Source organism: Camelina sativa, chromosome 2 (assembly GCF_000633955.1).
Source record: "Camelina sativa cultivar DH55 chromosome 2, Cs, whole genome shotgun sequence".
NCBI classification, from domain to species: Eukaryota; Viridiplantae; Streptophyta; class Magnoliopsida; order Brassicales; family Brassicaceae; genus Camelina; species Camelina sativa.
Window position 1 is genome coordinate 12,729,382 of NC_025686.1, and position 12,267 is coordinate 12,741,648.

General features: G+C 35.2%; 2 protein-coding genes across 2 annotated transcripts; one reads left to right on the forward strand and one right to left on the reverse strand.

Annotated features, from left to right (window-relative positions):
- LOC104723224 (1,4-dihydroxy-2-naphthoyl-CoA thioesterase 2-like) lies at positions 816–2,097 on the forward strand. Its single transcript, XM_010441559.2, has 2 exons — positions 816–1,211; positions 1,793–2,097. The coding sequence occupies exons 1-2, from the start codon at positions 897–899 to the stop codon at positions 1,949–1,951; spliced, it is 474 nt and encodes a 157-aa protein (XP_010439861.1). The 5' UTR covers positions 816–896; the 3' UTR covers positions 1,952–2,097.
- Positions 11,446–12,230, reverse strand: LOC109127639 (defensin-like protein 76). Its single transcript, XM_019232685.1, has 2 exons — positions 12,117–12,230; positions 11,446–11,745 (listed from the first exon to the last, which is right to left on the reverse strand). Exons 1-2 carry the CDS (start codon positions 12,181–12,183, stop codon positions 11,555–11,557), a joined length of 258 nt encoding a protein of 85 aa, XP_019088230.1. The 5' UTR covers positions 12,184–12,230; the 3' UTR covers positions 11,446–11,554.

Here is a 12,267-nt window from a genome sequence, read left to right on the forward strand (position 1 = left end):
TTTCCGGCGGTGGTGTCATGTACGTAGGGTGTAAGTTTTACAGGGTTTGATCTTTTTTTTTTCTAGAAATCCTTCAAATCCCATCTTAAAGGGTGTGATTGTATGAGTCATATTTTTCAACTAAAAAAGCTAACAAAGTCTTTTAAAATCATTCAAAGTAGCTCTTTTTTAAAAAGTTGTAATATTTTGAATAACAGTAGATTTTAAGTGAGTTTTACAAATTATGAATTGAATAACAGTAGATTGTGAATCATTCTAAATGATTTTATATAAATTCCAAGTTGAATAACATAGGATTTTAAAAGAGTTTTAAAAATCATCAATTGAATAACAAAGAATTTTAAAAATACTTTAAAATCTTCTAAAATATGAGTTTAATACCCCCCTCTATATACTATTTTTGCTACCAGATAGTGATTTTGCAAAAGACTTAAAAAAGTCAACAGGAGGATTTATTGATCAATGATTTAAAAATCAATTGTCAGTGGTTTAGATTCTTCAAAAGTTAATTTTCATAGAGTATGTGTGTTGATCATATATGGTTTATATCTTGAATTTTTTTTTCTTATTGCAAGTCATATCAAATTAATTAATATACCAATATTTTCAAAGTTTATTAGTGTTGGGTAAGATCCAGATTTTAGTAAATGAGGGGAAATTCTCAATGAATAACTCAAAAAAAATTCAAATTTCTTAATTGATTGACAAATATCAAATTATGCTTAAATTCAAATTAACAAAACAGTAAGCCTTTTGTCAATAAGCCCAGTAGTAAGCCCAATAATAAGTTCTTAAAAAGCAAATAAACAACAACAAGAAAAATCAGACGACGCCGAACCCCCAAAAAGAAAAAAAGAACCAAAAAAAAGCTTTGATCGATCGTTAAAACCTAAGAAATGGATCCAAATTCGCCGGAATATATCATTGATCAGCCGCTTAAAATCTTAGGATTTGTATTTGAAGAGCTTTCAGCCACCAGAGTCTCCGGCCACCTCACCGTAACTGACAAATGTTGCCAGCCGTTCAAAGTCTTGCACGGCGGCGTATCAGCTCTTATCGCCGAGGGACTCGCCAGTCTCGGCGCCGGAATCGCCTCTGGTTATAAACGTGTTGCCGGTATCCATCTCTCCATTCACCACCTCCGACCTGCTGTTCTCGGTGATTTCGTTTTCGCCGAATCTTTTCCGGTCAACGTTGGCAAAAATATTCAGGTAACCTATACATACATCGCGTATATTTATTTTATATTAAAAAAAAAATTGTACTTATTAAAATGTAATTTTGCAATTTCACAATAAGAGAATTTTCTTTATTAAAAAGAAAAAAATTAAATACCTAAAGAGGGATAAGTTGATGTTCATCCATAAAGTCAATATATATTCTTCATAAACAATTTGATTTATAAATTTTTAAATCTGTTTTTGATGAAATGGTAGAAAGATTAAGAAAATTAAAGATTAATATTATGAGCCTAAATTCGGTAAAATCTTAGTTTTTTCACCAAAAATGAAAAGAAAAAAAAACTTAATATTAGTGAAATGAAATAACTAAAGAGTTTGAGTTGTAATATGCCGGCCCGAAAACTGAAAAGCAGGTGTACCAAGTTGTCCTGTTACTTTTATTTTTTTAACATGCATTTGACTCAACCAACGCAAAATATTTGTTTTTTATTTCATATATTGAATATACAACCTAATATAACACGAGGTTACTATATGAATATAATCAAACAAGTATTCAAATTAACGAGAAGCTTATAATATAGAATGAAATCATTTGTATGTAACCGTAGGTATGGGAGGTCCGGTTATGGAAAACCAAGAAGACCAAGAAATCGGAAGAGAAAGTAATGGTATCAACATCCCGAGTTACTCTCTTTTGCGGTGTACCTATACCAGACCATGTTAAAGATGCTCCAGACCAGTTGAAGAAGTTTGTATCCAAGTTGTAATTCAATTATTCAAATTCCCACCTATTTGGATTATGAACTGTTGTACGTAGTTTGGTTTTATTGTATCTACCAAACGATTAAATAAATTGATGTATCAGACATGACTATAAGATTATTTTTACAAATTGATACGTTATTTTGGGTTAGATTTGTATATGATTTTGATAACGTACTTTTCGTATTAATAAAGAGAGAAACGAGAGAGAATTCTAATTTCATTATAATTGAAGTTGTAAATTGTATTTGTATTTTACAACGATAGAATTCAATTTTTTACTATGTGTTCATAGTTAAAATACGCTCCACACAAAATAATAATAATTGCATAATGTTATACACATGCGCATCATTTATTGATATTGTATAGGTTTTATTTTTAGGAAAACCGAGTGGGAATAATCTTAGTAAGGTAAAAAGAGTTCAATCTCGCAAGCTTCCTCTCGAATGATCAAAATCTCATCTTACAATTCTTGTTAACAACGCATTCCAATATTATGGACATGTTTCCTGAATATAGTCGTGGGTAATGACTTTATGAAAAAAAAATTTATATACCTTTCCTTTGTCTGAGCACCACATGCATCATTGTCTTCATATAAGAAAGTTGGCTTTGTGTTCTAACAAATTCTGCTACTTGATTTAATATATCGACTTATCAACCTTAGCCATACACATTCTCTACTTGCTTCATGAAGAGCGATAATTACAGCATGATTCGAAGAAGTAGCTACAAGCGTCTTTTTCTGAGAACGCCATGATATAGCAGTGCCTCCAATCTTGAACGCATATCTTGTTTGTGAACAAGCATTGTGTGGATATGATAGATATCTTGCATATGAAAAACCAATCATTTGACCATTTAATTTGTTAGAATAAAATAATTCTAAATCAATAGTTCCTTGAAGATAACGAAAACATGTTTAATCCCATTCCAATGTCTTAGTGTAGGAGGCAAACTAAATCTAGCCAAAAGATTAATTAAAAATGAAATATTATGTCGAGTGCAATTTGCAAGATACATAAGCGCTCCAATTGTACTTAGATACGGTACTTTATGACCAAGTATCTCTTCATTTTCTTTAAGTGGTCGGAAATGATCACGCTTAACATTTAGTGATCTAACAACCACTGGAGTACTGAGAGGAGTTGCCTTAGCTATAATAAAACATTTTAACACTCTTTTAGTGTATGTGGATTGATGCACAAATATACCCTTCTGAGTATGTTCAATTTGTAGACCAAGAAAAAAATTTGTTTGTCTGAGATCTTTCATCTTAAATTCCCCTTTTAAATAGTTTGTTGCTTTCTGATTTCATATTGAGTCCCAATTATATTAAGATCATCAACATATACCGCAATTATCACAAATCTGGAGTTCATTTTCTTGATGAAAACACATGGGCATATAGGATCATTCACATATCCTTCTTTTGTTATATGCTCACTAAGACGATTATTCCAGATTCGTCTAGACTACTTTAACCCATATAATGATCTTTGCAACTTTATTGCACATAACTCTTTGGATTTAACTTTTAATGCTTCTGACATATTAAATGCATCACGAACTCTCATATAGATATCAGTATCTAATGATCCATATAAGTATGCTGTAACGACATCTATGAGACGCATCTCTAGATTTTTGCCAGCTGCTAGACTCATTAGAAATTTAAACGTTATTTCATCCATAACGGGGGAATAAGTTTCCTCATTATCAATCTCGAGACTTTGAGAAAATCCTTGTGCTACGAGATGGGCCTTATATCTCGTAAATTCATTTTTTCATTTCGTTTTCTAAAGAATACCCATTTGTATCCAACTGGTCTCACATTTACAAGTGTGACTACAATAGGTCTAAATACATTTCATTTATTAAGCGAGTCAAGTTCGACTTGTATTGCATCTTTTCATTTTGTCCAGTCATGTCTCTTTTGATATTCATATACAGACTTTGATTCTGGATCCTCACTTTCCTTATTTATTTCCTTTGAAATAAAGTACGAGAAAGTGTCCATTATCAATTTTACTTCGATTCCATATCTTTACATTATGGATATAGCTAAAAGAAATCTCATGATTTTTCGTCAGGCTCATGATGCTCAATACTTTCATTAGACTCATGATTCGTTTCTTCCAAAATGCTTTCTGCTATTTTGGGCATATCATGCTTTTCAACTTCCCTTTGTTTTCTAGGATTTTTATCATTAGAACCAACTGGTCTACCACGCTTTAAGCATGTTCTAGACTCTCATTTTCCACGTTCTTGTGGTATTTCAGTTCTAGTAGGAACATTGACAGCTGGTATATATGATTTAGTTACCGTTTTGGTATCAGCAAATACATCAGGAAGTTGGATTGCAATACTCTGCAAATGCATAATTCGTCGAACTTCAATTTCAGACTGCTTTGTAGGAGGATCAAGGTTTAATAAACATGGTACACACCATTCGATATTTTCTCCTACTTGTTTATTTACTCCTGTAGAACCAGGAAAAAATTCTCATCAAAATGATAATCGGCAAAACGTGCCGTAAAGACATCACCAGTATGTGGTTCTAGGTACCTTATAATTGATGGAGAATCACAACCAATATACATATCCAACCTTCTTTGTGGTCACATATTTGTTCATTGTGGGGGTCCTATAGGCACATATACCTCACAACAAAAAATTCTTAGATGGGATATATTTGTTTCTTGACCAAATGCTGACTGTAAAAGGGAATACCTATGATACGCACTTGGTCTTATCCTGAATAAGTGCTTCTGCATGTAAGATGAAATGCCCCCATACAGAGGTTAGGAGTTTTGATCTCATGATCAATGGTCTCTCAATCAATTGCAGACGTTTAATTATTGATTCCGCCAAACCATTTTGTGTATGAGCATGAGCTACAAGATGTTCAACTTTAATTTCCATTACCATGCAATTATCATTAAATGCTTAGGATGTAAATTCACCTGCATTGTCTAATCTAACACTCTTAATAGGATAATCAAATAATTGAGCTCTAAATTTGATAATCTGAGTTAGAAATCTTGCAAACGCCAAATTTCGAGATGACAATAGACAAACATGTGACCATCTGCTAGATGCATCAATCAACACATGGTGGATGTATCGGTCCACATAAATCGCCTTGAATTTGTTCAAGAAACTTTGATGATTCTTTATTTATTTTGGTTGGGAACGGCCTTATGATAAATTTTCCAAGAGAACATGCTTCACATGTCATTTTATTCCCGTGAGATATTTCATTAATTTTCAGTGAATAACCATGTGAGCTTTCTATAATTTTTTGCATCATTGTAGTGCCTTGGTGACCAAGACGATCATGCCACAATGTGAAATCTTCTAGATTTCTTTTGATCACAAGATGTGATTCTATTGCGTAAGTATGATACAAACCAGAAAAATGTTTTAGAAATTTTCCAACACATGCCTTTTTCAGATTTATTTGAAGTTATATACATACACTTCTTTGCATTCTTATTGGCAAACTGAGTTTCATATCCTTGAAGGTATATATCTTTGAAACTCAACAAATTCTTTTTAAAATTTGGAGAATATAAAGCATTCTTCATGGAAAACTTTGTTCCATTAGGAATACAAAATTAGCTTTGCCACTTCCTTCAATCAAGTCTGCAGGACCTGATATTGTATTGACAATAATTTTTGTCGGTTTTAACTTAGAGAAAGATCTCTTACGTCTCAGAATAGTGTGTTGTTCCACTATCTGGTATACAAATTTTTTTGATATTTTTCTTTGCAACTGTTTTGTATGAATCCCTCTTCATTTCTGTAATAAACATAAACGTTAATAATGTAAGTAAATTTCATTGTTATAGAGAGACATATGATAATTATACATTATCTTATTTTAAGAACCAACATTATTTTAAAATAATTGAAATACATAATACTTATATAATGACACTAGTGGAGACTAGTAGTCTCACTTCAAGCATTTCAGTTATCCGCATGAGCGGTCTCGTCGAAATCGTTCACAAAGTCAGATGCATCGAGGTACGATGTATCCTAAAAATGCTATGCAAGGTTCACTTTTTTTCCTTTTCCCTTTTGGGACTCTCTAAATAATTTTCAAAGATATTTAGGGGTTCGACATACATGGAACTAATGCCCTTTCGATCCATATCTATAATAGATGTTCTCACACTTCTGTTCGTTACTTCCTTGGGATTATTTTCCCTTAGGACCTTGTTCAGATCGAACACATTTATATGACCTCTTGCTTTGTGGGCGAAAAAATCTTCCACGTCCATGATTAGATCGTCGACCACGACTTCGCTAGGTTTGATTTCCTCTCTACGGATTTTTCACATCCGTTGCACTCACTTCTGAAAATACCTTTGTTCCCGTAGGACGATGTAACACGATATTTGGCTCAGATGCGAAACTGGGACTAGGACAGATCAACTGACTTGAAAGATCCATATCTTTCAAGTATTAACCGATTTGAATGAGATTCCAATTCACACTGGTGCTAGGATGGATAACGATTGTATAACAGTTTAGTTCATAGCTTGAATCCTTTTGGATTGGTCGGCATCCTCCTTTGAATACTCGTAGCTCCAAATCGTGTAGCCATGAGTTCACCTGAGTTGTAAAATGAACAATTGCTTCATCTGAACTCTAATTGGACTAATTCCACCTCGAGATATGCTCTAGATGAGGTAAGAACGTATCCGAAATAGTAGTTTGGCTAGAAGAATTGATCTTTAACTTCGTTCGTATTGAGCAAGACTCAAGGGTCGTATTGGATGGTCTCATCATCATATCACATAATCAAGAAACAACAAGCAAACCAGATAATTGTAACACCAGCATAAGCACGCTTAACTCTGGAGTTCTCTCATGACCTTTGACCGAAAAGATAAGTGCACTTTGGTGACATAGATGGCTAAATCAATTCTCTTAAACTTCTATGCAAGTCTCTGAGACCGGAGTGTCACAATAATACGCAAACGAAACGAAGCATCAGCCGCCAGCTGAGAATGGTGTCGACCGACATTGGTCACCTAGTGTCGACTGACAGCTGCTCAAACTCCCAAAAAAATGTAGCAATGTCGACCGACACCTCCATCAACCTTTTTCTCACACCATTAGGCTTAGATTCACACCAAAAGGCACAAAGAACCTCGAAAAACTATAGAACACTCACTTGAAACTTGCTCTCTTCTTTCTCTCTGGAAAGTGTCAAAACGGCTAAAAAACTTGTAAAGTCGAGTTTTTCCTATTAAACTCGAGCCCTAGGGTTTCCCTAAACCAAACACATGAACCGGAGAATTAAAAATCAAACTAAGAAACTCGGCCACATAAGGTGTCGAGAGACACCCACCACTAGTGTCGATCGACATCCTCTCCCCCATCAACATATATATGTCCTCGAATCTAGCACAAAAATCTCCCATGCCACCAACACTATGGCCTGCACATCCTCCGACTAATTCATGACGACTCTATCTGGCAAATAACCGGCATCTCTAACATCATTCATTCTCAACACATGCATCTCCCCCGCTCTCAGGTCTCGACTTTAGAGTCTTACCGGCTTGCTTTCAGGCCTTGGCCCTAAAGCTACAATATCCAGGTAGTCTAAGCTTGCTCTTGGGTTATCACCCGAAGTTGATATACGAATTATACACTCATGTCACAAAGTCCTTTGAGATAAAGGTACACATGAACCTAACCGTCCCCTCATGAGTTGTTTGAGATCTCACATCTCTAGAGCAATAATTCTAAGCTAGACCTAGTACCACGCTGACTTCTATGGCTGGCGTAGGAACATTGCAATGTCCTACGACCAACAATCGCCACAAGGTCTGCCACCAAAGCCATAAAAACGTCACAAAGACCATAGAAATGTCTCGTATGACCACCGCCAAGGCCAAACAATGCCCAATAGGACAGCCATCAAGGCCAAACAATGCCCAACAGCACAGCCACCTAGGCCAACAAACGTCACCGGGACTACCACCATGGTATACGACATTAACAAAACCACTACCAAGGTACCTAGCATCCCCAAGACTACTACCACTGACAAGTGTCACCAAGACCACCACCAGGGTACAAAATGCCTCTTGGTGACTATCAAGGCACAATTGTCACCATGACCAACGCCATGATACAAAACGTCACCAAGACCGCCACCATGACAAACATCTCGAAGGATCACCACAAAGATCACAACACTTTCCAAAAATATAAAGTTCTAACTCCCTAAAATTTTCCATTTTTAGAACTTTCTAATTATGAAAACTTTCCATTTATCAAAGCCCCGAGATATTTCATTTTCGATGACAAAACAAGTCAAATAAATAAAAACTCATCTTATTAATCATAAAAATGTCATAATTTACAACCTCAACGAAAATATATAAGGAAAAATAAGATACAATGACACCAAGCTAACAAAAAGGAAACTGGAAACCAAGGATAGACAAGCTATAGCCTCGAGCTGCTTCTCGAACCACTTCTTGAACCTTGCGTTCATCCTTGCCTCTAGCTCCCAAGTATCCTTCAACAATCTATCACAGTCCCACTGGACTGTCATCAAAAGAATCTTCATCCGCCAAAAATCTTGTTCTGCCTCTCGAGAACTCTCACCAGTCTCGCCTCAAGAGTCATGTTGGGCTGAAAATTTGCTGGAATCTTAGCCAACAACTCGTCATCCTTGTGACAACACTTCTTCAGCATCAACACGTAGAATACCTTGTAGAACGCAAGCATAACCTCAGGTACCTCCAGCCTTTATGCATCTGGTCCCACCCGCCCAACTACTCTAAACAGACCCATGTATCTCGGACACAACTTAGTTTCTGTCAATGACCTGTTCGGACCCTACAATATGGCCATCTTGAGGTACACTTTATCTCCAACCTGGAACTCAATGTCCTTCCTCCTCTGATCAGCATAACTCCTCTACCGATCTTGAGCCTCCTTCATATTCAGCTTGAGCACCCGTGTCTTCTCTGTGGTCTCCTGAACAAAACTCGCATCCAGTAAGCTACACTCCTCCACCTGAGTCCATCATAATGGTGTACAACATTGCTTCCCATACAACGCCTCATAAGGAGCCATATCAATACTCGCCTGATAGTTGTTGTTGTAAGCAAACTCTACCAGGTTCTGGTGATCAGCCCAATGACAACCCCAATAAAGCACACAAATCCTTAGCAAATCTTCAAGAGTCTGAATCATTATCTCTGACAACGCATATGTCTCATTAGCAGAGATCTAATACTCGCTGTATTCTTGGAGACATTCACCAGTCCCACATAACTCTCCTGAGCCAACCAAACTCTACTAAGAGGATCTGATCTATCAGCTGCCTCCAAACCCAATGGCTCTTTTGAAATAGCACACAACCTCAAAGTACTAATCTCACTCACCAACGACTCCATAACCTGCCATTGAGCCGAAACCGCTCGCTTGCTACTTAGAGCATCTGCCACAAGGTTAGCTTTACCAAGGTGGTAAGCTATATCCACATCATCATTTGCCACTGACTCCATCCACTGCTTCTGCCTCAAATTCAGCTTAGGCTGAGTGAAGATATACTTCAGGCTGTTATGATATGTATACACATGTATCTTCCGCCATAAAGATAAGACCTCCAGATCTTTAAAGCAAAAACTACAGTCGCCATCTCCAAGTCATGAGTAGGATAATTGCCCTTATGCTTCCGCAACTGCTGCGAAGCATTGGCAATAACCTTTCCCTCCTGCATCAACACACACCTCAAACCAAATTTAGAAGCATTTGTATACACCATGTATGGCTTATTCTGATCCGAAAATGCAAATATTGGTGTACTCGTCAACATCGGCTTCAGGCTAGCGAAAGCTGCCTCACACTCCGATGACCATACAGAAGGAACGGTCTTCTCCATCAGCTTAGTCATTTGCTGCGCCATACTCGCAAAACCTCTCATAAAGTTTCCGTAGTATCCTGCCAAATCAAAGAAACTCAATCGTGAAGAAATCAGACTGAGATGGTGGTAACCCGTGCAACGACTAAAACATATCCTCGAACTCCCGAACCACAAAAAATGCCACACCTTTACCAAAATTCCAATATTCGGTTCACCGGTATCACAAGGTATCAAATCATTTTATATCCAGTTCAACTATAATTCAAAAGCAAATTCGATCATTACTGTCGGCAAAACTCACTATCATCATCACTATTTGTAATATGGAATCTTGAATGGGGATATCACTCTTAAGGGTTGGTTGATTTTGAGCTTTAAGCTGCAACTTTCAAATCTTAAGTTGGAGTTTTAAAATTTGAGATACATAAACCTTTTGCTGGATTTTTGAACAAAAGAAATAAAAGTAATAGGATTGGGCGATTGACAAAGATGTTTAGAAAATCTTTGTCAATTCTATTAGTCCGCTTAGAAAAATCACTAGCAAGGGAAGTATGTTCGAGGGATTGATGGATTTTAATTTCCAATTTGCTGGATCGTTAAAGTTAAAGGAAGAGAAAGCTTTGCTTAACTTTTACATACATATATTCATTAAAATAATATGATTAATTTCGAACTGAAGAAGACATACAAAATAGTTTTTAAGTGTCTAAATCTGTAATCATATTAGGAAATGTCATATTAGATAATGCCTCTACCCTAAATAGTCAATAGTGGTTTTTCCAAGTTTTCTTTAAATAATATCATATAATACTGCAACATATTGATTTAATATTTTAATTTATAGAAAACTTATATTAGGAATTAGTATTACACTATTACAAGATAGATCATACAGTCAGGTTAGGCTCAAATATCATAGGGCCATGTGCTATATTGAAAATTTTAAAAGTTATAGCCTATATTATTTAAAATAAGACCCTAAAATGCAAAGAAAAAAGTAACTAAAAAAAGTGGAAGTGGGACTATGCATTTGCACGTCCAACGCACCCATTAGTGTAAAGAAATTTACCCATTATCTATCGATAGAAGTTGTGTGAAAAATATATGTTATGTGATTATGAAATTAAAAATTCTTTTGGTTATGGTAATTTATTAGAAAAATGATTGCCACCTACTTGAAGTATACGCCAACACATAACCACACATACAAACAATATAAATATCTTGTTAACTACGTAAACTATTGTTATTACATAAGAAGATTCATAAACAAATATAGGTTATGTATACAACACCATAAACATTCAACTCTGGTGTTTGGTTGGCCAGAATCCGATGTTGACCACTATTGACCAAAGTTGACCAGTGTTAACCGTAAACATTTAAATACATTTATATGATGTTGAGACGCGATGTCATTTCCAAAAAGTATTTTCTTTTCCCAAAATTTTTTAAGTCGATGGTTAAAATCTTTTATGTGTAAATTCCTTTGCTGACAAAGTTCTATTTTTCAGATAATCGAATGATAATTATTCATTTCTAATTTGATATGCCCAGATACGATTAACACAGTCTATATGCATCTAGCGCATTTATAAAACCAAAAGGTAAAATATAAGATATGTTTCTTCACATAATGTAAAATTTTATTCATACCATAACATTAGAAATTTCATACAAAGAAGAAAATCAAGATAGATATTTAGTTTTCTGATGGAGATATTTTTTTGTAGAATTCTTTCTCTTTAAGACAACAACATCCAGTATGGAGTCTAAATGTTCCACAATACCATCCATTTTTAAACCCTTTGCTTAAGCAAATCTGATCACATACGCTTGTACACTCTGACCGAAAACAAACAGCATCATGAACATCAATAGCGTTTATTTTACCTGTAAAAGATATAAAATGTAGTATGATTGATCAAAATGGAAGTTTTCCAAGGAAGTATACTTTTAATTCATGTATCATCATAATACGTTACAAACCACTCTCATATATCTGTTTTTTTTACTCAAACTTAATTTGTAAACCTTAGTTCAAAGTTAGTTCTCCATCATGGAATTATCTAGACTAATTGTCTAAGTTTCACTTTCTAATAGCTCATTCATGTTTATATTTAGATAGTTTTACGTCAAACATGTTTAGACGCTAAAAATTCACGAAAAAACAGCAAGATGGTGTAATTATTCTGATTGATGTACATCATATATATATCCTAATAGAACTCAAAACAGTTTATTGGGTTTGTAAGTCAACTTACCTGCCATCACAATCAAGAGAACAATTGCTATGGCAATGAATATATGCAAATGTTTCTTGTCCTGCATTGTTTTGAGGTGTCACTAGATATTGCTCGACGTATATTTTTTTTTTCTCTTTGTTTAGATGTTGTATCCATGAAGATAAAGTTG